At 47.9% G+C, this 25,112-nt stretch overlaps 1 protein-coding gene across 11 annotated transcripts in view; it reads right to left on the bottom strand.

The window, feature by feature from the left end:
• The window catches only part of ERC1 (ELKS/RAB6-interacting/CAST family member 1), a 509,833-nt gene that overhangs the window by 135,743 nt on the left and 348,978 nt on the right, over positions 1-25,112 (bottom strand). For all 11 annotated transcript variants that reach the window (XM_033952310.1, XM_033952317.1, XM_033952311.1 and 8 more), the window contains one exon: positions 2,584-2,731. In XM_033952310.1, the coding sequence (XP_033808201.1) occupies positions 2,584-2,731 (148 nt within the window). The remainder of the gene's footprint in view (positions 1-2,583; positions 2,732-25,112) is intronic.

The following is a 25,112-nucleotide window of genomic DNA, read 5'->3' as shown; positions in this document are numbered from 1 at the left end:
ACAGCGATCACAACATGATCCAGTGCAGGCTTGAAATTGGATCATCAAAGGGGAAAAGAACCACAACGACGGCACTCAACTTCAAAAAAGGAAATTATGATGCCATGAGAAAAATGGTGGGAAAGAAGCTCAAAGGCAACATAGGGAAGACGGAATCCGTAGAAAAAGCCTGGACCTTACTCAAGGAGACTGTGCACGAAGCACAAAGCATATGCATCCCCAAGTTCAGAAAAGGGTGCAAAAAAAATAGAACAAAAAACCCAGTGTGGATAACAAGTGCAGTGAAGAAGGCGATAAGCGACAAGAAAGCATCGTTCAGAAAATGGAAAAAAGACCAAACAGAGGAGAACCAAAAAGGGCACAAAGAACACCAGAAAGAGTGTCACCGAGTGGTTAGAAAAGCAAAAAGAGAATACGAAGAGAGACTGGCAAAGGAAGCAACAAACTTCAAGTCGTTCTTCAGATACGTCAAGGGGAAGCAACCGGCGAGTGAAGAAGTGGGACCATTGGACGATGGAGACCGAAAGGGAGTTGTAAAAGAAGAGAAAGAGATAGCTGACAGGTTAAATGAGTTCTTCACGTCAGTCTTCACGATGGAGAATATAACCAACATTCCGGAACCCGAGGAGATCGTAATAGGAGACCAAGACGATAAGCTGGTCGATTTAGAGGTAAGCCAAGAGGATGTACTCAAGCAGATTGACAGACTAAAGAGCGACAAATCGCCGGGTCCGGATGGCATTCACCCAAGGGTACTCAAGGAACTAAAAGACGTAATAGCGGAGCCACTTCGACAGATATGCAACCTATCCTTAAAAACCGGAGAGATCCCGGAGGATTGGAAAATAGCAAATGTCACGCCCATCTTCAAGAAGGGCGCAAGGGGGGACCCGGGAAACTACAGGCCGGTGAGCCTGACCTCAGTCCCGGGAAAGATGATGGAGGCATTGATTAAAGACAGCATCTGTGAGCACATCGAAAAAAATGGGCAGCTAAAACCGAGTCAACATGGCTTCTGTAAGGGTAGGTCATGCCTCACAAACTTATTGTACTTCTTTGAGGGAGTGAACAGCCAGGTGGATAAAGGGGAATCTATAGACATCATTTACCTTGACTTCCAAAAAGCCTTCGACAAGGTGCCACACGAGAGACTGCTTAAAAAGATATGGAACCACGGGGTACAAGGGGAGGTCCACCGATGGATCAAAAACTGGCTGGCAAACAGGAAGCAGAGGGTTGGCGTAAAGGGCCACTACTCAGACTGGAAAGGGGTCACGAGCGGAGTTCCGCAGGGGTCGGTGCTGGGACTGCTCTTGTTCAATATCTACATAAATGACCTAGAGGCGGGAACTAAGTGTGAAGTCATTAAATTTGCAGATGACACCAAACTATACAGCAGGGCTCAAACCAAGGAAGACTGCGAGGATCTCCAAAAGGATCTAACGCAGCTGGAAAAGTGGGCCGAAAAATGGCAGATGAGCTTCAACGTGGGGAAATGCAAGGTCATGCACGTGGGGAAAAAGAACCCGATGTTCACATACAAAATGGGGGGAACACCACTAGGGGTTAGTAACCTGGAGAGAGACCTGGGAGTGATGGTAGACGCAACACTGAAGGCATCGGCGCAATGCGCCACAGCCTCTAGGAAAGCAAACAGAATGCTGGGTATCATTAAGAAGGGTATTTAAGAAGGGTATTACAACCAGGACGAAGGAAGTTATCATGCCGCTGTATCGTGCAATGGTACGGCCGCATCTGGAGTACTGTGTCCAGTACTGATCGCCGTACCTCAAGAAAGACATGGCGGTACTTGAGGGAGTACAAAGAAGAGCAACCAAACTGATAAAGGGAATGGAAAATCTCCCATATACCGACAGATTGAAGCAGTTGGGACTTTTCTCCCTGGAGAAGCGAAGACTTAGAGGAGACATGATAGAAACCTTCAAGATCCTGAAGGGCATAGAAAAAGTAGACAGGGACAGATTTTTCAAATTAAGGGGCACCACAAGCACAAGGGGGCATTGGGGGAAATTGAAAGGGGACAGGTTTAGAACAAACGCTAGGAAGTACTTTTTCACTCAGAGGGTGGTAGATACATGGAACGCGCTTCCAGAGGCTGTTGTAGACAAGAAAACACTAAATGGTTTCAAAGAAGGTTTGGATAGATTCCTAGAAGAAAAAGGGATTGGGGGGTATAGATAGGTATAGACCATTGCTCAGGCAATGGGCCTGAAGGGCCGCCGCGGGAGCGGACCGCTGAGCAGGATGGACCTATGGTCTGCCTCAGCGGAGGCAACTTCTTATGATCTTACCTACCAGGACATGTCTGTACTTTGTAAATCAAAATAAACAAAGTTGACTAACAACATTAAGTTAACTTTGGATCACAGTATGTCACAACATGTTAAGCTAAGGACCCTGTACACTGAGAATGAAACTCAAACATCTGAAAATCACAAGTACTGCATTTGTCCACAAAATATTAGTTAATATCAATAGTGCATTATTAGTTGAAAAGGAGTTTGAAGGATTACACTGCAGTCCCTCTTTCACAATTGCTCCTCTCTTTTCACTACTGCTTACCTGCTGTTTAAGCTGTTGCATTAGACGATCTTTCTCCCGTTTCAAGGAAGCCACTTCCTCCTGAGTTTTCTTTTTCTTGGAGGATGAAAGCTCTAGCAGAGCAATATTGGCATCTTTTTCACTAATGGCAGCAAGAAGAGCTTCCTGCCTGGGGGAAAAAAAACCAAGCAAGTTGTTAGCCTAAGCTTTCCCAACCTGACCTATTAGCACCAAAATCAATCAAGTTTTCAGGCTATCAAAAATGAAAATGCTTGAAATGAAAACTGCAAATAGTGGATACCCCATGGTGTAAATATACAGTAGGTCAGTCAGCATTTAAGCTATCTAGATAATTTTTACTGGGTATGCAGCAGGACTTAGTGCCATAACATACCTTAATAACCACCCTCCTAACACACAGTATTTGCCCTTTAACCTCGTATTATTACTCTAATGCAGTGTTTTTCAACCTTTTTACACCTATGGACCGGCAGAAATAAAAGAATTATTCTGTGGACCGGCATCAGTCCGTGGACCTGCGGTTGAAGAACACTGGGCTAAGTTGTGGGCCAGACACCGCCCATCTCTACCCAATTTCCACCCCAGACCCCGCCCCCATAATAGTATGAATTGCACCTTGCACGTCCCGTGCCTCATCTGGAAGCCTTCCCTCTGACGTTGCAACGTCAGAGAGAAGGCTTCCGGTTCAGGTGCAGGACGCCCATAGGAGCCGCTGCCCATGGCTTTGTGCACTGAATCAGTGAGGAAGAGGGAGCTAGCTCGAAGATAACGCCGCATCGATCGCACTGTGGACCGGCGGTTGAAGAACACTGTTTTGGGCCTGATACACGTGCTGGCCCTGTGGACCGGCACTGGTCCATGGACTGGTGGTTGAAGAACACTGCTCTAATGCACTTTAATATAAATAACTATGAGATACATAACAATGAAATATAAGATATGCAAATATAGTTAAGATACCTTACTACTATGTAAATTGAATAACACAGTGTGTGATGAACACAGTATACTATGCTATGACTGGAAAAATAATGCTAGCTAAAAGCTGGCAATAATTTTTCCCGCTTAGGAGCATGGGCTGCTAACCTATCGCACAATGCTATTGGGTCACATCTTAAAGATGCCACCTACTAAGGACCCTCACCATCCCAAATCTTCCTTCCAAGGAGCCCCCCCCACTCCTTCCAGTACTCCCCCCAGTCTACCTACTTAAATCCCTGGTGACTAGGGGCTCTAGGGCAGGAGCAATCCCCCAGTCACTTCTGCCCTTGCCAATTTCAGATTCAAAATGGCACCACTGATCTTTAAGCCATTATTAAGATGGAAAAATTCATTGCTTTTTGAGGGATAAGCAGAATAAAATCTGTTTTACTCTTCTGGCATCTTACTAGGTACTTGTGACATTTATTGTTCACTGTAGATAGAACCTAAGCATATTACTGGGCAGGGCTCTGGGTTTCTGGCCCAGAAATATCTAAGATAAAGGACCATTTAAATTAAATGATTAATTTAGGGAGCATGTATGGCTGGGCAGACTGGATGGACCATTTGGGTCTTTATCTGCTGTCATTTACTATATTACTATGATATTGGGCTTGATGAACCTTCAGTCTATTCCATAAGAACTTGCAGCTGCTGTGTCAGACCAGTGGTCCATTATGCCTAGCAGCCCGCTCCCACGGTGGCCCCCAGGTCAAAGACCTGTGCCCTGAGACCAGCCCTACCTGCATATGTTCCGGTTCAACAGGAATCTATCCAACTTTGTCTTAAATCCCTGGAGGGTGTTTTCCCCTATAACAGCCTCCAGAAGAGCGTTCCAGTTTTCCACCACTCTCTGGGTGAAGAAAAACTTCCTTCCGAATCTATCCCCTTTTAACTTTAGAGAGTGCCCTCTCCGTTCTCCCTACCTTCAGTATCTTGAATGTTTCTATCATGTCCTCTCTCAGTCTCCTCTTTTCAAGGGAGAAGAGGCCCAGTTTCTCTAATCTCTCACTGTATGGCAACTCTTCCAGCCCCTTTATAATTTTAGTCGCTCTTCTCTGGACCCTTTTGAGTAGTACCATGTACTTCTTCATGTATGGCGACCAGTGCTGGACGCAGTACTCCAGGTGAGGATGCACCATGGCCCGATACAGCAGCATGATAACCTTCTCAGATCTGTTCGTGATCACCTTCTTAATCATTCCCAGCATTCTGTTCGCCTTTTTAGCCGCCGTCGCTCATTGTGCGGACGGCTTCATCAACTTGTCAACCAGTACTCCCAAGTCTCCTTCCTGCGGGGTCTCTCCAAGTTCCGCCCCGACATCCTGTATTCATAAATAAGATTTTTGTTACCGACATGCATCACCTTACACTTATCCACGTTGAACCTCATCTGCCATGTCGCGGCCCATTTCTCGAGCATGTTTATGTCATGTTGCAGATGTTCGCAATTCTCCTGCATCTTCACTATTCTGAATAACTTCGTATCGTCCGCAAATTTAATCACCTCACTCGTCGTACCAATTTCCAGATCATTTATAAATATGTTGAAGAACACAGGTCCAAGCACTGAACCCTGCGGCACTCCACTGGTGACGCTTATCCAGTCCAAGTATTGTCCATTTACTCCCACTCTCTGTTTCCCATCCGCCAGCCAATTTTTAATCCACTTGAGTATTTCATCCTTGATTCCATGGCTCGCAATTTCTCAAAGTAGTCATTCATGCGGAACCTTGTTGAAAACCTTCTGAAAATCCAGATATACAATGTCGACTGGGTCACCCTTGTCTATCCATCTGTTTACTCCCTCGAATAAGTGCAGCACGTTCGTCAAGCAAGATCTTCCTCTGCTGAAGCCATGCTGGCTGGTTCTCATCAGATCGTGTCCATCAAGATGCTCAATGATGCAGTCCTTTATCAGCGCCTCTACCATCTTTCCCGGTACCGAGGTCAGATTCACCGGTCTGTAGTTTCCTGCCTCGGTGACTGTGTCCTTAAAAAGGGACGTTGCTTGCTCTAGCATCTTTACAGTGCTTATCCTCTTCTTAATCTTCTTCCCCACCATGAGTCTCATCTCTTCGTAATTCCCTTTTTGGAAGTTCAATGCCGTGGCCGTCGTTCTGGATCGATGTTTCGTCCAGGTCGAAGTGGATCATATTATGATCACTGGTTCTCAGCGTCCCCTCTATTTCTACACCTTGCGCCGGTCCTCGTAGTCCATATAGAATTAAGTCCAGAACTGTGTTCCCTCTCATATTTTCCTTGACAAGTTGTTCCAGGAAGCAATCGCCCATAGCATCCAGGAACTTGGTCTCCCTACCGCAGCCGGAGGTACCTAGATTCCAGTCTATCCACAGATAATTGAAGTCGCCCATGATAACTGAGTTGCCTCCTTTGCAGTTGCATTTAATCTCGTCCATCATTTCTCCATCAATTTCTTCGGACTGCCCTGGGGGTCAGTAGTAGATGCCGATCTTCGTTTTCGTTCCATTTATTCCCGGAATTTTGGCCCATAGGCCAATGCTCCTACCTTTTTGAGCCACTCTGCCTCTAATCACCCAGTCAAAGAAATTGATCAGATTTGTCTAACAAGACCTACCTCTAGTGAATACATGTTGCCTCCAGTGCTGTAATCCACAGGATTCCAGAAACTTCACCATTCTGTTTTAAAAGTGTTTCCATTAATTTGCTTACCATAGAAGTCAGACTTACCGGCCTGTAATTCCCTACTTCTTTCTTACTTCCAGTTTTGTGGAAAGGGACCAAATCCGCCCTTCTCCAGTCATCTGGTACCACTCCCGACTCTAGAGACTCATTGAAAAGGTCAGTCAGCGGAGCTACCAGAACTTCCCTAAGTTCCTTCAGCATCCTCGGATGTACACCATCCGGTCCCATCGCTTTGTCTACCTTTATTTTAGCTAGCTCCTCACGAACACAACCCTCTGAAAATTAATCAGGGTCTATCCCTATTCATGTTTGTCTTCTGCGGTCCTGCTCCTGGAGCTTCAGCCATTAACACAGAACAGAAATATTTGTTAAGCAATTTGGCCTTTATCAGCTTCTACATATTCCTCCCCTTCACCTTTGAGTCTTGTGAGACTCAAAGGTGAAGGGGAAGAATATCACTAATATATCTAAAATGGCTTATGGACTTCTCTTTTAGGAAATTAGCCAAATCTTTTTTGAGGTCTGGGTTACCTATTAGCTGTGCATCAAGGAGAATTGTTTTTTTTTACAATCCTTTTAGCTTTAGTTTCTTAGCTCAGTGGACTTAATATGAATGATTCAGTATATAGAGCTAAGGGCAATAAAATATTTTAATATTTTTGCTCCTGAAAACAAGTTCTAACGCTTGTAGTCAGCCTGACCAATCTTTCGAATACTGACCTCAGTATACACAACTTTATCTTGCACATATTAATGGCAGATACCCTGAAACCCTAACTACCAATGTGCTCAACAGAATAGGTATGCAAATTCTTATCTTGAGAGATGAATGTACAAGCACAATATATCCTGTGTAGTGTTATACAGTCTACAAGCAGGAGATGAATACCACCCATAGCAAAGTACAGCTTTAGGCTACCAGTGGTGGCCTTATGCTTCTGTTTTGGGGCAGAATGACTTTGATTTGTGCTTTTCAAAAGCCTGATTAATTCTGCTGCATTTCTTCAGGTTGTTCTAGAAAGCTGTTCTATCTAGAAAGGTCTTTATACAGTAGCTACTAAAACTCACACTATGAGAGGACATTAACTACCAATATCTAGTCTGCTTCAATTATACTATACTGTGTATGAATAAAATAAAGTAATATATTAAAGTAATAGGCAAGTACATTATTCTCACTGTCACCACCACTCTTGTGTCTTATAAATATTTCTGTGTAATAACCCCTCTCAGAAACACTAAGACAAGAAAACAATGCTGGAGCAGGTAGATGACCTAATAATCAGGCTGAGAGAAAGTCAAGAAAGATCAGTCATTAATTATTTGAGTTTTTAGTCTGCTTGGTTGATGAAAAGCCATTTGTATCCTATAACCTTCTAGAATTCCTATGTGATTTTCTGCCTGCCACTCTAAGTTGAAGAGGGCTTGACTTTCTTATGATGTGCAGAATTCTTGGAAGTGCATATAGATAGTACAACAGGCTACATCACTCCGTTATCAGACAGGGACTGAAGAGGCATATGACAGAGGGCAATGGGGTTAACTGGGAACCGACATGAGGGCGCCCTTTAGTCTAAAGAAGTGCTTGCTGTCTCATTACTCCCTTGTCAACAAACAGGTTGATGAGGGCATTTTGTCAGCTAAAGGTCAACTAGATACACGAAGCAATGGACATTCTTATGGAGAAAAGAAAGTGAACTTGAGCTTTGAGGCATGCCAACACTGACATTTCTATGTGAATAGCAACAAAGATGAAACACTGAAGTAGGACACTAGCCACAGGAAATACTGGCCTGAAAAGAAAAAACTGATTACATACTTCTACACTGATCAAAGCCTGGCTCACTCGCTAACTTTGAGATATTTTCCTCTTATAAAGTGTAGATGAAATTGTAGGAGTTAAGTGCTCTACAATTATAATTTCTGCATCAGAATGTGGGTAGATCAAATTGGGATAAAGCTATTTGTTTGATTTATTATATTATGAAATGCCAAATATTTAGTGCGCAATATCTGTATTATTTTTTAGATGACACATTTTAGCCTGGGTGCTAAGATCAGATTATGCTAAACTGAACACAGGCAAATGCATTAAGGCTCAAATTCTCTATATGGCGCTGATATCAGCTGCTGCCGATCATGTTTCAAACATGCAATGATGCTGTATACAGAATTGCATCTCCGGGAAAGATAGGCATCGGAAATGTAGGCCATGGTTTTCCTGCATCTATCTTTGCTGTGAATTGCGACTCCGTAGGCGCTTTAGGCCGCCTAATACCACTTCTGGCCTTAGCCACGCCCACAGTGGCATTAGGTAGCCTAAAGTGTCTAAGGAGGCGCGATTCCAATGTCAATTTTTTAGGCGCTTTAGCTCTAATGTTCTTTGCCATTTAAAATGGCATTTCTTAATGAAATTAGGTGCTGGTAGGACGCTGTTTGTATAATTTCTCCCTAACTATTTACTATAATTTGAATCTCGTGGGGGGGGGGGTGTCCCATTCATCGGGAGGCTTTATGAGAGTAATTTCATAACAGCACCTATATGCCTTTACAAAATAAGCTCATACAATGACCTCTAATGGTGTACAAATTTATACCTGCACCAAGGAGTATAAATTTAAGCATTTTGTATGTGTATTCTGTAACATATACATGTACATCACCCATCTTCTAAAGAAATGCTTATACCAATGGATCTACACATTGGGACCCCCAAATGGGGTTAAATCTTTAAAGGATAGTTATTACAGAAATAGGGTTGATTCTCTTTCCTCTGTGATTTATTCCAGCACTGGCTTATAAATCAGTGAGTACTCAAATATCTTGTCCATCCTCCTGTGTGGGTTTCCCACTAGATTGGCACTGGTATCTGACAATGCACAGATCCTGTATTTACTTCTGTTACTGCTTTTATGTTTGGGTTAGGGTGGGGAATGGATGAGGAAAGTGCTGAAAGCTACACAGAGTACTAGCTACCAGAAGGAAAATTTTGGGTGGGGCCATCTAGTTGGATGGTTGGGAACTTGGATTGCCAACCTTTTGATATTTGATGCACCATGTTATGTTCCTACACCCAGGACTTCATTTCTGGGGGAACAACCTGGAATGCAGTTCCATCATTCTTTTCAGATTCCAGAGAAGCAGGAGCGTTTGTTCCAGTACCTACCTTTCAGGAAGCTTTCAGGGAGCTAGGGGTGGGGTGGGGTGGGGTGCAGAATGGAGCAGCGAACAATTCCTTTACTCCCTAATTCCCTTTTCCTGTTACTGCTACCCTTGGCCCACCTACCCCCTTCCCCGGTTCCTCTTCCTTTTTTGCCTACATCACTCTCAATAACTTCAACAAGGCTAGCAGTGCTGGCTTCATGCCACATTGAGGGCTAGAAGAAATACAAGAAACTACCTTCTTCAGCCTCCATTGAGCTATGATCCCCCAACACACATATGTTTCCCTCATATGGTATGGATGCCAAATACATTCTTTTTCCACAGAAACTCCTGGCCCTCTCCCAACAATGATGCAAAGCAGAGCTATGACATTTCCCCATAAAATTTTTGTTTCTAGCATAATCTCAGTAACAGGAATATTGTAAATTAATGCAAAAATCTATAAATCAAAAAGCCACTTAGGATCCTTGTTTTGGAAGTTTTAAGTGCTGGCCTAATCTCTATCTATGAAAAGGAAGTGCCCTAAATAATCAATATATCTACCAGAAAAACAGAATAAGACAGATTACTAAAAAAATGCTGCATAAAAACTTCACAATGACAAGAGTATCTCGGTCACACATACAGAACACAAATGTCAAATAGAGAATAAATTACCACAATCTAGAAACCCCCCAAAAGCACAACACCAGAAAGCAATGTTACTTACCGTAACAGTTGTTATCCAGGGACAGCAGGCAGCTATTCTCACTAATGGGTGACGTGATCCAACGGAGCCCCGATGCGGACGCCTCACAAGCATTTTTGCTTGAAGAAACTCGAAGTTTCGAGTTGCCCGCACCGCGCATGCACGAGTGCCTTCCCGCCCAGACCAGGGCGCGTCTCCTCAGTTCAGGTAGCTAGCAGAGAAGCCAACCCAGGGGAGGTGGGTGGGACATGAGAATAGCTGCCTGCTGTCCCTGGATAACAACTGTTACGGTAAGTAACATTGCTTTATCCCAGGACAAGCAGGCAGGTATTCTCACTAGTGGGTGACCTCCCACAATGGGATGGTGGGAGAGTTGGCAACTTAGGAGAATAAATTTTGTAATACTGTTTGGCCAAACTGTCCATCCCGTCTGGAGAAGGTATTCAGACAATAATGAGAAGTGAAGGTGTGAACTGAGGACCAAGTGGCAGCCTTACAAATCTCCTCAATCGGGGTCGATCTGAGGAAGGCTACAGAGGCTGCCATTGCTCTAACCTTATGGGCTGTGACTTTACTGGGAAGGGGTAATCCAGCCTGGGCATAGCAGAAGGAGATACAAGCCGCCATCCAGTTGGAGATGGTGTGCTTAGAGATGGGATGTCCCAACTTGTTCGGATCAAAGGAGATGAAAAGTTGAGGAGCAGTTCTATGTGGCTTGGTGCGTTCCAGGTAGAAAGCCAAGGCACGTTTACAGTCCAGAGTATGAAGAGCTGATTCTCCAGGATGAGAATGAGACTTTGGAAAAAACACCGGAAGAACAATGAACAATGATTTAGATGAAATTCCGAGACCACTTTGGGGAGGAATTTTGGATGAGTGCGAAGGACCACCTTGTCATGGTGGAACACTGTGAAAGGTGGATCCGCAACCAATGCTTGAAGCTCACTGACTCGACGGGCCGAAGTGAGGCCAATGAGAAACACCACTTTCCAAGTGAGATACTTCAGATGAGCCTTGTGAAGAGGTTCAAATGGAGGTTTCATAAGCTGAGAAAGAACCACATTGAGGTCCCAAACCACTGGAGGCGGTTTGAGGGGAGGATTGATATGGAAAAGTCCCTTCATGAATCTGGAAACCACCGGATGAGCAGAGAGAGGCTGATGGAAAGCAGCAATTGCACTAAGATGGACTCGTATCGATGTAGACTTGAGACCAGAATGAGAAAGGTGCAAAAGATAATCCAAAACTGAAGACAAGGAGGAGTGTTGTGGCTCATGATGATGAGAAAAACACCAAGCAGAAAATCTAGTCCACTTTTGGTGGTAGCATTGTCTAGTAGCGGGCTTCCTTGAAGCTTCCAGGACATCTCTCACGGGTTGAGAAAATTGGAGAGGGGTTACGTTGAGAGGAACCAAGCTGTCAGGTGTAGAGACTGCAGGTTGGAATGAAGTAGCGATCCCTGATGCTGTGTAAGCAGCAATGGAAACACTGGTATAGGGAAGGGCTCCCTGCTGCTGAGTTGAAGTAGGAGGGAGTACCAAGGCTGTCTGGGCCACCGTGGAGCGATCAGAATCATGGTGGCATGGTCTGACGAGTTTGACTAGAGTCTTCTGGATGAGAGGAAATGGAGGAAAAGCATATAGAAAGAGATTCGTCCAATCCAGAAGAAAGGCATCTGTCTCAAGGCATGAGGAGTGTAGATCCTGGAGCAGAACTGAGGCAGTTTGAAGTTGTGGGGGGCTGCAAAGACGTCGATCTGAGGTGTTCCCCACTGAGAAAAGATGTGATGGAGGGGCACTGAGTGGAGGGTCCACTCGTGAGGTTGCAGCAGACGACTCAAGTTGTCCGCCAAGGCATTGTCCGCCCCCTGAATGTAGACAGCTTTGAGGAAGGTGTTGTGGCGAATCGCCCAATCCCAAACTTTCAGAGTTTCCTGGCAGAGGGAGGCCGATCCCGTTCCCCCCTGCTTATTGACATAATACATGGCGACTTGGTTGTCCGTGCGAATGAGGACCACCTTGTCCTGAAGCAGGTACTGGAAAGCGTTGAGGGCATTGAAAATTGCTCTGAGTTCCGGGAGATTGATGTGGTGCTGGCGGTCCGTGCTAGTCCAATAACCCTGAGTGCAGAGACCGTCCAGATGAGCCCCCCAGGCATAAGTGGACGAGTCGGTCATGAGGACTTTCTGGTGGGGGGCGTTTGGAACAACAAACCTCTGGATAGATTGGAGGATAGCATCCACCAGCGAAGAGACTGTTGCAGAGCAGGAGTGACCCGGATGAGTCGGGATAGAGGGTCGGATATCTGCGTCCACTGAGATGCCAGGGTCCACTGGGGAATCCTGAGGTGATGTCTGGCAAAGGGAGTCACATGAACTGTAGAGGCCATGTGGCCCAGGAGGACCATCATGTGTCTCGCCGAGATGGATGAGCGAGAGGACACCAAGTGGCAAAGATGGAGGAGAGCTTCGAGACGTTCGGGAGGGAGGAACGCTCTGAGTTGGGTAGTATCCAGAACAACTCCGATGAAGAAAAGAGTCTGGGAAGGTTGTAGATGGGATTTTGGGAAATTTATCTCGAACCCCAGATGTTGTAGTAGCCAAATCGTCTTCTGGGTCGCGAGGACGACTCCCTGAGACGTGGAATCCTTGATGAGCCAATCGTCCAGGTAGGGGAACACCTGGAGGCCGTGGTTCCTGAGCGCTGCGGCCACCACTACTAGGCACTTGGTGAAGACTCTGGGTGACGAGGCTAGGCCGAAGGGGAGCACTCGGTATTGAAGATGAAGATGTCCCACCCTGAATCTGAGGTATTGACGTGAGGCCGGATGAATGGGAATGTGAGTGTAGGCCTCCTTGAGATCCAGATAGCATAACCAGTCGTTCTGCTTGAGGAGGGGATACAGGGATGCCAGGGTTAACATGCAAAACTTTTCTTTGACCAGAAACTTGTTGAGGGCCCTGAGATCCAAAATGGGGCGCAGATTGCCGTCTTCTTCGGCACAAGGAAGTACCGGGAGTAAAAACCCCTGTTCTGTTGGGCCAAAGGGACTGGCTCGACAGCCCCCAGCTGTAGTAGGGCCTGAGCTTCCTGAAGAAGAAGGGTGGTCTGGGTCAAGTTGGAAGGATACTCTCTTAGAGGATGTTCCGGGGGAACTTGATGGAATTGCAGGGAGTATCCCTCCCTGACGATGGAGAAGACCCAGAGGTCGGAGGTAATCGTCGTCCATCGATGATGAAAGTGATGGAGACGACCTCCAATCGGTGGTAAACTTGAAAACGGCACAGCGACAGAGGTTATGCCCTCTTTGAGACAGTCAAAAGGGCTGAGGAGCCTTAGGGACAGCAGTCAAATGTGGCTTCTGCTGTTGCTTTTTAGGATGCAGTCTCTTAACAGGCTGACGGATGGGCGGGGCCTGTTTAAGTGGGTAACGCCGCTGGTAGATTAACAGTGGGCGTGATGGACGAGGAGGAGCAGGCTTGGGCTTCGGACGCAGGATGGACTGGAAAGACTTTTCGTGGTCAGAGAGCTTCTTGGTAGCTGCCTTGATGGATTTGTCGAAGAGGTTGGTACCAGCGCATGGCACATTGGCAAGCCTGTCCTGGAGGTTGGGGTCCATGTCGATGGTCCTAAGCCACGCCAACCGGCGCATAGCCACCGCGCATGCTGTGGCCCGAGCCGAGAGCTCGAAGGCATTGTAGGAGGACTGCATCAATTGAAGCCGGAGTTGGGACAACGAGGCCAGAACCTCCTGGTACTCAAACTGTGCTCTGGGGTCCAGATAGGGCATGAACTTCTGGAGTACAGACAGGAAGAATTCAAAGTATGTGATGAAATGGAAGTTGTAATTCAGAACTCTGGAAGTCATCATGGAGTTCTGATAAATTCTCCTGCCAAATTGGTCCATGGTCTTACCCTCCCTACCAGGTGGAACGGTGGCGTAGACCTGGGAGGGGTGTGACCGCTTCAGAGAAGACTCCACCAGCAGGGATTGATGAGAGAGTTGGGAGCCATCGAACCCTTTGTGGTGCACTGTGCGGTACCTGGCATCCAATTTTCCCGGCACAGCGAGGATGGAGTAAGGTGTTTCGAGGCACCGCACAAAGGTCTGGTCCTGCAGCTTGTGTAAGGGAAGCTTGAAGCCGGAAGTTGAGGATGATGCATAGTCTCTAGGTATTCCTTCGAAAATTTAGACCCCTTGTCCAGGTGTATGTCCAAATCAGTTGCCATCTGCCAGAGGAACGAGGAGAAGGACAACTGATCAGCCAGTGCGGGGCCTCGAGAAGGATCCAATGAGGACGGAGACCGTGGAGGTGATAACGATCCCAAGGTGTCCTCGAGCTCCGGCATCAGAGGAGGTGAAGTAGCCGGTGGTGAATATTCGAGGAAAGGCTGCTTCCGATGAGGCGAGGCATGCCTGGAAGAGTGCCTCGATGAATGCCTCGAACGATGGTGCGAGCTTTGCCTGGAAGTCGGCCTCTATGGATGAGGCGAGTGGATCTTCGCTGAGGCCCCCAGATAGTGGATGGGGCTGGAAGTGGTTGATCGAAGCAGTGGTTGTTGGCTGTGCTCGCCCCGAGAGACTCGTAGAGGCTCGAGTCCCGGTATCGGGTGGATCGGCTCCAATGGAGGCACTCACAAAGACTCTGCAATGGAGGCACTCACAAAGACTCTGCTCCTTGCATCGAGTGGATCAGTTCCAGTGGAGGCACTCGCAAAGACTCTACTCCTTACATCAAGTGGATCGGTTCCAGTGGAGGCACTCACAAAGACTCTACTCCTTGCATCGAGTGAATCGGTTCCAACAGAGGCATGGGCAAAGACTCTGCTCCTTGCGATGCATGCATCGATGCCAGACCAGACATTCGCAGAGACTCTGCTCCCTGTTGAGAGTGTGTGTATCGCTGAGGCACCGGAGGCGGCTCGACCTCGCGGGAGGCCTCCGCGTGCCCAGGCTGGATTCGGGAGAGAAGCTTGGGCCCTATGGTGGTAAAGAGCTCGATGAATTGCTTCTCTAACAAGATCTGGAATGAGGCCAGCAAGGTCAGATCCGCATCTGCAATGGGACCGCCTGCACGGGCCTCGCGTTCTTTGGGGGTAGTGTGTGAGTGCTTGGGCTTAGAAGCCTTGGGAACTTTTAGCACTACCGGTGGAATAGCCTGCTGTGCTACCCGATCTGAAGAGGAAGGCATTACAGCAGGCGCTGGAGTCGGGGCCGGCATGAACGATGCAGGCTTGATGAGACTTGGCGCCGCAGAAGTGGAAGGCTGAGGTGCAGCGGATGAAGTCGAAGGTGAGGGGCCTTTCGATGAAGACTGCTTCGTCGAGGACTCCATGCAGAACAGCGACTCCCACAAGACGCAACGGCGCTTGAAAGCATGTGCGGTAAGTGTGGAGCAAGGCCGGCACGATTTTGGAAGATGTTCAGGCCCGAGACACCGAACACAGCGTCGATGAGGGTCCGTTAGCGAAATCGCGTGCTGGCACTTGGCACACTTTTTAAAACCGGTGATAGGCCGGGACATAGACCAGAAAAGCTCCGCCGCAAGATCGAAGTCGTGGGGCTGCGGCCACGTGGCCTGCCCGGTCGAACGGATGGAAGAATTTTTTTTTTTAAACAATAAAGAACGACGAAAATCAGCGATTAAAAGAAAAATAACCCAAAACCGCGGACTTTAGAAGGCACAAGTGAAAAATCTTCACGTAGAGAGTCGAAGACGGACTTCTCGGCTCTGCGGAAAAGTAAGAACTGAGGAGACGCACCCTGGTCTGGGCGGGAAGGCAGTCGCGCATGCGCGGTGCGGGCAACTCGAAACTTTGAGCTTCTTCAAGCAAAAATGCTTGTGAGGCGTCCGCATCGGGGCTCCGTTGGATCACGTCACCCATTAGTGAGAATACCTAACTGCTTGTCCTGGAATAAAAATAGATACAGATGCTTTTCCTCATCTACCGTGCAAAATGTAAAGATAGCACATACCAGGAATGCTGTAAGTGGTGGTGCAACTACAGAAATTGCCCTTGGCTCCATGGTCACAGAGAAACCCAAGCCTGCCGATGGTTAAAGACGACACAGCCTGGTAGTGGGCTTTAGTATCCCCTCCTAAGTTTCTGCCCAATATGTAACACCAACTCTAGCCAGATGTACATTTCAAATCTGACATATTCTAATAACAAAATAGAAAATCAAATTACTTTATCTACTTTTTGTTTCTGGTCATTTTCAAATCATGTTGGCCCGAGTCTCTGGTTTCTATAACAGATAATAGTAGTATAACTATATACTACTGTAATTTTAGTGACATTAGCAGGTTAATAGTGAAACATATAGCTTTCAGTAGTCACTAATGAACTTACACTTTAGGAAAGGTGTTTCACTCATTAGTTAAAAGGGTTACAGGAACTAAAAAAGGATAACAACCAGTGGCGTGGCAAAGGGGCCACCCCAGGAGTTGTCTTGGTGGGGGGCGCTTGCATTTCTCCACCAACTCATCCACTTCTTCAAATCTTCACCGACAGTGAGCAGAAACTCCTACCTCCACTTGCACTGGCCTCAGCTCTCCTTCTGATATCACTTCCTGGTCATGGGACCAGGTAGTGACATCAGAGGGAGAGCTGAGGCCAGTTCAAGCACCAGGTAGGAGATTCTGCTTGCTTCTGGCAAAGATTTGAAGGGGGGCATGCATGGTGGGTGTGAAAGGGAAGATTGCTGTGGACAGGGCACACTATGGATGAGTGTGGGAGAGAAGGCACATGGTGCAGCATAGCATGGTGATGCCAGGTGGCACTGCCCTGGATACCTCCTTCCCTCATTACACTACTGATAACGACCCCTGATCTATTTTATTCGATTTCATCACAGACTTTAAGCAAAAATTTATAAGACATTGTACAACAAAATAAAATATTAAATAAACCATTTATCAATATTATCAATATAAAAAAATAATAAATCCTCAAATAAAACAATCTAAAAACTTTTGACCCATACCTACCCTAGCTGCCTCCTATTTACAGTAACCTAAACAATCTAGTTTTAACCACTTTTTTTTTTTTTTTAACTTGTTTACAAAACTCAAATAATTCTGTTCTTGTGAATGACAAAGGGTAACAAATTCCACAGCTTTGGATGAATGCTCTGCAAATGGATCTTAGCAGGAACAGCAAGCAGTACAAAATAAAAACTCAGAAGCAGCCTAGAGAGGGCATAAACATGTAAAAGATCTGTCAAATAAAATGACTTATTGGTTTGTATTGGCTGAATAACCAGGCATTCCACTTTAAAACTCATGTTTCTCCACTATTAACCAATAAACTGATCTCAACATAGGAGAAATTATTAAAAAATGTATTGCCTTTGAGAAATCTAGCAACAGTGTTTTTTATCAGTTGATGTAATGCACTCTACACTCGGTGGCCTAAAGCAGTGTTCTTCAACCTTTTGACACCTATGGACTGGCGGAAATAAAATTTAATTATTTTGTGGATTGGCACCGGTCCGCAGACTGGCAGTTGAAGAACACTAGGCTAAGTCGTGGGCCTGACCCTGCCCATCTCCACCCAATCTTTGCTCCAGACCCCGCCCCCATAATAGTACTAATTACAACACCATTTTTTCCATTCATTTTTCATACACACACACACACAATATAATCGTATTAAAAACACATAATGGTTAACCACAAAATTAAACTACACAAAGCACATTGTATGCTTCTCAATATTCATTCCTACCAGAACACAGATAACCCCATGCAAATACGGGACCAAAAAAATCACAGTTACTTACCGTAAAAGGTGTTATCCAGGGACAGCAGGCAGCTAATCTCACATGTGGATGAAATCACCCACGGAGCCCGGATGCGGACAGTCTCGCAAGCAGACTTGCTTGAAGAAACTCAGAAGTTTCAAGTCTGCTGCACAGGGCACATCTCCTCAGTTCAGATAGCTAGCAGAGAAGCCAACCAGGGGAGGTGGGTGGGTTGTGAGAATAGCTGCCTGCTGTCCCTGGATAATACATATTACGGTAAATAACTGTGCTTTATCCCAGAACAAGCAGGCAGCCTATTCTCACATGTGGGTGACCTCCAAGCTAACCAGAATGGGATGGTGGGAGTGTTGGCAATTCAGGAGAATACATTTTGTAACACTGCCTGGCCAAAATGGCCATCCCGTCTGGAGAAAACATCCAGATAATAATGAGAGGTGAAAGTATGACCCAGCTTTGCAAATTTCCTCAATAGGAGTGGATCTGAGGAAAGCTACTGAAGCCGCCATGGCTCTGACTTTGTGGGCTGTGACTCGACTCTGTAGATGCAGTCCAGCCTGAGCATAGCAGAAAGAAATACAAACAGCCATCCAGTTGGAGATGGTTCGCTTAGAAATCGGATGTCCCAACTTGTTCAGATCGAAGGAGACAAAAAGTTGTGGAGCAGATCTGTGTGGTTTGGTGCGTTCTAAGTAGAAGGCCAAAGCACGCTTACAGTCCAGAGTATGAAGAGCTGATTCTCCAGGATGAGAATGAGGCCATGGAAAAAACACTGGAAGTACAAAGGATTGATTGAGATGAAATTCTGAAACCACTTTAGGTAAGAATTTAGGATGAGTACGGAAGACCACCTTGTCATGATGGAAAACTGTGTAAGGTGGATCAGCAACTAAAGCTTACAGCTCACTGACTCTTCGAGCAGATGTAAGAGCAATGAGAAACACCACTTTCCAAGTGAGATATTTCAGATGAGCCGTAGACATTGGTTCAAATGGAGGCTTCATCAACTGAGCAAGAACAACATTGAGATCCCAAACCACCGGAGGAGGTTTGACATTGAAAATTCCTTTCATAAATCTGGAAACCACAGGGTGAGCAGAAAGGGGTTTCCCTACGATAGGCTGAAGAATGATTTGTCCCCTTTCTTGATGTTCTTCGCTAGAGTTTCTTCCATTCGAAGTTTGGCCTCCCTAACTGTCGTTTTGACCGCTGCAGACTTTGTCCTGTATTCAATGTTTGCTTCTTTTTCCCCGGTGCGTTTGTACAAGAGAAATGCTCTTTTCTTCTCCTTGACGAGGCGCGAGACCTTATCAGTGAACCATTGGGGTTTCTTTCTTCTTTGTTGTTTAGTTACTGATTTTATGTAGCGGATAGTTGCCTCATGAAGGGTCGATTTCAAGGTTGACCACATAACCTCCACATTATCCGATCCTTCTTGAAAGCAGTAATTGCACTAAGATGGACTCAAATGGATGTAGACTTTAGGCCAGAGGTAGATCAGTGCAGAAGATAATCTAAGGAGGTATCTCGAGGCTCCTTGTTGTGAGAAATGTACCACGTAGAAAATCTAGTCCATTTTTGGTGGTAGCATTGTCTAGTGGCAGGTTTTCTGGAAGCCTCTAAAATGCCCCAAACAGGTTGAGAAAACTGAAGAGGAGTTATGTTGAGAGGTACCAAGCTGTCAAGTGTAGAGACTGCAGGTAGGGATGAAGTAGAGATCCTTGACTCTGTGTAAGCAGAGCTGGAAAAACTGGTAGAAGCTATGGCTCCCTGCTGCTAAGTTGAAGAAGAAGGGAGAACCAGGGTTGCCTGGGCTACTGAGGAGCTATTAGAATCATGGTGGCATGATCGGTCTTGAGCTTAACAAAAGTATTGAGAATGAGATGGAATGGAGATAATGCATACAGGAAGAGATTTGTCCATTCCAGAAGGAAAGCATCTGCCTTGAGGCGATGAGGAGAGTATATCATGGAGCAGAACTGAAGGCAGAAGGAGCGAGTGTGGCAAGGAGGAACCTCCCCCCGCTGACCCATAAGGCTTTCCTCTGACATCAGCTCTGTCATCGGAGGGAAGCCCGTCATCGGAGGGGTCAGCTTCGGGAGGGAGAAGAACGGGGGAGGGGGGCAGGCAGGGATCTCAGGCAGCAGCTTCAGCGGGTGGAGCGGGTAGCAAGGAGGCATCCCCGCCAGGCAGCACGGCTTCGCCGGATAGGTGGGCAGGGAATATTCTCCGCAGTGGCCATGCCACATACCCTCAACAAGCAGCCCATGTACCCCCAAGGGTAGGCATACTGCGTGTTGAGAAACACTGTCCTAAACCACTGGTACTGCCTCCTTTGCAGCTTATTGGCAGTCTTAGGAATGTCTGACCAATATGCTGCAGGGGAAGGTGGAAGCAGTAGCTGAGAAGGCAGCTTTTCTTCCTGCAGCTCTACAATGAGAAGATTTCAGCTCTGATGTCAAAGCAGTGCTGCAAAAAATGTTGGGGGTGCTTTAGCACCCACAGGGCTGGCACCTATGATTTGAATACTGTATCTACAAGAAGGGTTGTATCTACAAGAGATTCCTTGATAGAACACTGTCATTCCAAGATGGCAAATGGAACAAATGTCTAACACTCTCATTTCTAACACACCCTCCTACCAAGCCTTCAGGAAATCAATCAAAACCTACCTCTTTAACAAATTTCTCTGACTCCTCCCTGCCTTGTTATTCTCTGATATACTTATTGCATATCTAACTACTCTACCAATGTAATTGACAATAGTCTCTGTCTGTGTACAATATTCGCTGTCTGTGTACAGTCTCTTCCTCTGTAAACCGCTCTGAACTGCTTCTGGTATTGCGGTATACAAAATAAAGTTATTATTATTATTACTATTGTTATTGTCTATTGCCTATATTTGACTTATTCTTCCTGTACACCTCCTTGAGTGAATTTCTTCAAAGGGTGGTAAATAAATCCTAATAAATAAATTGAAGGTACTTGAGTTGCTTCTTTAAGAGCCCTGTATACAAACTATTGTAATAATCTAGATGAGATGTAACGAGTGCATCAATCACAGAGGCTGCATCATCTTGGTCATAAAAGGGCTAAACTCCTCCGAATGCCTACTACCGTATTTTCACGCAAATAACACGCACCCGTATAAAACGCGCACACGTGTATAGCGCGCAGAAATCACGATGATAAGCACAAAAACTTTGGTATAACGCGCTCACGATTATACCGCGCATGCTGCCCGACTCTCCGTTCACCCCCCTGACTTCCGTGCACTGCCCCGCCTCTCCGTGCGCTGTCCCGACTCTCCGTTCACCCCCCCTGACTTCCGTGCACTGCCCCGCCTCTCCGTGCGCTGTCCCGACTCTCCGTTCACCCCCCCTGACTTCCGTGCACTGCCCCGCCTCTCCGTGCGCTGTCCCGACTCTCCGTTCACCCCCCCCTGACTTCCGTGCACTGCCCTGACTTTCCGTGCGCTGTCCCGACTCTCCGTTCACCCCCCCTGACTTCCGTGCACTGCCCCGCCTCTCCGTGCGCTGTCCCGACTCTCCGTTCACCCCCCCCTGACTTCCGTGCACTGCCCCGCCTCTCCGTGCGCTGTCCCGACTCTCCGTTCACCCCCCCCTGACTTCCATGCACTGCCCTGACTTTCCGTGCGCTGTCCCGACTCTCCGTTCACCCCCCTGACTTCCGTGCACTGCCCCGCCTCTCCGTGCGCTGTCCCGACTCTCCGTTCACCCCCCCCCCGACGTCCGATTCATCCCCCCCCCCGGCAGGACCATTCGCACCCCCACCCCGAAGGACCGCCGACTCCCCGACAATATCGGGCCAGGAGGGAGCCCAAACCCTCCTGGCCACGGCCACCCCCTACCCCCACCCCGCACTACATTACGGGCAGGAGGGATCCCAGGCCCTCCTGCCCTCGACGCAAACCCCCCCCCCCCCCAACGACCGCCCCCCCCCCAAGAACCTCCGACCGCCCCCCCAGCCGACCCGCGACCCCCCTGGCGACCCCCACGACGCCCCCACCCCCCTTCCCCGTACCTTTGGTAGTTGGGCCAGAAGGGAGCCCAAACCCTCCTGGCCACGGCGACCCCCTAACCCCACCCCGCACTACATTACGGGCAGGAGGGATCCCAGGCCCTCCTGCCCTCGACGCAAACCCCCCTCCCCCACAACGACCGCCCCCCCCAAGAACCTCCGACCGCCCCCCAGCCGACCCGCGACCCCCCTGGCGACCCCCACGACCCCCCCACCCCCCTTCCCCGTACCTTTGGTAGTTGGCCGGACAGACGGGAGCCAAACCCGCCTGTCCGGCAGGCAGCCAACGAAGGAATGAGGCCGGATTGGCCCATCCGTCCTAAAGCTCCGCCTACTGGTGGGGCCTAAGGCGCGTGGGCCAATCAGAATAGGCCCTGGAGCCTTAGGTCCCACCTGGGGGCGCGGCCTGAGGCACATGGGCCCAACCCGACCATGTGCCTCAGGCCGCGCCCCCAGGTGGGACCTAAGGCTCCAGGGCCTATTCTGATTGGCCCACGCGCCTTAGGCCCCACCAGTAGGCGGAGCTTTAGGACGGATGGGCCAATCCGGCCTCATTCCTTCGTTGGCTGCCTGCCGGACAGGCGGGTTTGGCTCCCGTCTGTCCGGCCAACTTCCAAAGGTACGGGGAAGGGGGGTGGGGGGGTCGTGGGGGTCGGCCAGGGGGGTCGCGGGTCGGCTGGGGGGGCGGTCGGAGGTTCTTGGGGGGGGGACGGTCGTTGGGGGGGAGGGGGGTTTGCGTCGAGGGCAGGAGGGCCTGGGATCCCTCCTGCCCGTAATGTAGTGCGGGGTGGGGTTAGGGGGTCGCCGTGGCCAGGAGGGTTTGGGCTCCCTTCTGGCCCGATATTGTCGGGAAGTCGGCAGTCCTTCGGGGTGGGGGTGCGAGTGGTCCTGCCGGGGGGGGGGGATGTATCGGACGTCGGGGAGTCGGCCGGGCAAGAGGGCTTGGGCTCCCTCTTGCTCCGATCGTGGATGCGGGTGCGGGTGGGAGCGCGTGCGAGTGGTCGTTCGGGGTGGGGGTGCGAGTGGTCCTGCTGGGGGGGTGAATCGGGCGTCGGGCGGGGTGGGAACTATGTTTTAAAACTTTCGTATACCGCGCTCACGCATATAACGCGCGAGGGGTATGCGCGGTAGGTAAAAACGCGTATAACGCGCGCGTTATATGCGTGAAAATACGGTAGACCAAATACAACCCGATTTTCTTGGATTAACTAAGTTTAAGTCTCTTAAACCCAGGGCCAGTTTTAGATATGCTGGATCCCAGGGCAGAAATTAAGGAGGGGGCCCGCTATCAATGGGGGTACCTCAAGGCTCTGTCCTGGGACCACTCCTTTTCTCAATCTATACTTGCTCACTTGGAATGCTGATCTCCTCCCACGGCTTCCAGTATTATCTCTATGCTGACGACTCCCAGATCTACCTCTCTGCGCCAAATATCTCTACTGAATCCCAGACCAGAGTCTTAGCCTGCCTGTCCAACATTGCCACCTGGATATCTCACCACCATCTAAAATTGAATATGGCTAAAACAGAACTGCTAATCTTCCTACCTAAACTCACCACTCTGCTTCCCTCATTCTCCATCTTGGTGGACAACACTCTCATCCTTCCTGTTTGGTCTGCTCATAATCTTGGGGGTCATCCTTGACTCCTCTCTCTCCTTCTCCGCCTAGATACAACATATTGCTAAAACCTACCGCTTCTTCCTCTATATTACCAAAATTCGACCCTTCCTCTCTGAGCACACTACCAAAACACTTATCCATGCCCTCATCACCTCACGCTTAGACTACTGCAATTCGCTATTTTCAGGCCTTCTGCTTAGCCATCTCGCTTCCCTCTAATCCATCCAGAATTTGGCTGCATGACTCATATTCCGGGAGAACCGCTTTACTCACGCTACCCCTCTCCTAAAGTCACTTCATTGGCTTCTCATCCATTTCCAAATACAATTCAAACTCCTCTTACTTACCTACAAATGCACTCACTGAGCTGCCCCTCACTGTCTCTCTTCACTTATCTCCCCCTATGAACCCCCCCCCATGAGCTACGCTCAGCTGGTAAGTCCCTCCTTTCTGTGCCCTTCTCTTCGGCTGTCAACTCCAGATTCCATCCCTTCTGCCTTGCTGCGCTGTATGCTTGGAACAAGCTACTTGAATCTCTACGGCGGGCTCCATCTCTGGCAGTGTTCAAGGCTCAGTTAAAAGCCAACCTCTTTGAGAGTGCTTTCGATACCTAACTCCTCTCACCTTGGGTTCTGCATCCCCAACCCTATATGTCATGTCTGTCTGTCCAAGTTAGATTGTAAGCTCTTCTGAGCAGAGACCGCCTATAAGTGTCACAATGTACAGTGCTGTGTACTCTTTTCAGCACTATATAAGTCATAAGTAGTAGTAGTAGGGGCCCATGATACCCCTCCTTTCTGTACACTCCTCCCCCCTCCCGATATCCTCACTTTCTATTACTAGCACACCTAAAACAACTTTAAATGACTTCTTTACACACAAAACACAGACGGACCTTTACCAAATACAGAACAAGGGATCACAAATAGAAATTGAACTGGGAACCCCAAGAAATTAAACTCAGCAAGTATTATAACACTAGAGAGATAAAACACAGGTCTGTAGTTTTCTGTATTGAACACACAGGGGTTCCAGGTCTAGGTCTACCAAAAATTAGATACCTCTCTTGCTGTGGATCACAAACCACTGTCAGTTGAAGACCATCTCCTCCGGTCTGGCAGTCAGAAGTCTCCAAGCTCTGCAGCTAGCATCAGTGTCCCTGAGCTGCCGAGCTTGAAGAATTCTGTCCACCATACGGCTGGCAGGGCTTTGGAAAGACCAGGGCTCCTTTTACTAAGCTGCGATAGGGGTTTTAGCGCACGCTCAATTGCCACACGTGCTAGCCTTAACGCCAGCATTGAGCTGGCGTTAGTTCTAGCCGTGTGGCGCGGGTTTAGTGCACGATAAAATCCTGCGTGTGCTAAAAACGCTATGGCAGCTTAGTAAAAGGAGCCCCAAGTATTTCTATTTTGCATTTGGGCAGGAAGAAAATTTAGCACCCACTTTGGGCTCAGTCACTGCCCCCCCCTATCATCAGCTGTCTGGTAAGTCACTGAACACAATAAAATACTGTGCATCTGTGATGCACATATCCTAAAGCTGATGTATTAAAATAGCCCAATGCTGTTTATGACGTTGTCTATGTAATATACACCATCAAT

Source organism: Geotrypetes seraphini, chromosome 7 (assembly GCF_902459505.1).
Source record: "Geotrypetes seraphini chromosome 7, aGeoSer1.1, whole genome shotgun sequence".
In the NCBI taxonomy this organism is placed as follows: domain Eukaryota; kingdom Metazoa; phylum Chordata; class Amphibia; order Gymnophiona; family Dermophiidae; genus Geotrypetes; species Geotrypetes seraphini.
The sequence above is the reverse complement of the archived record's forward strand: the minus strand, read 5'-3'. Positions and strand labels throughout refer to the sequence as shown.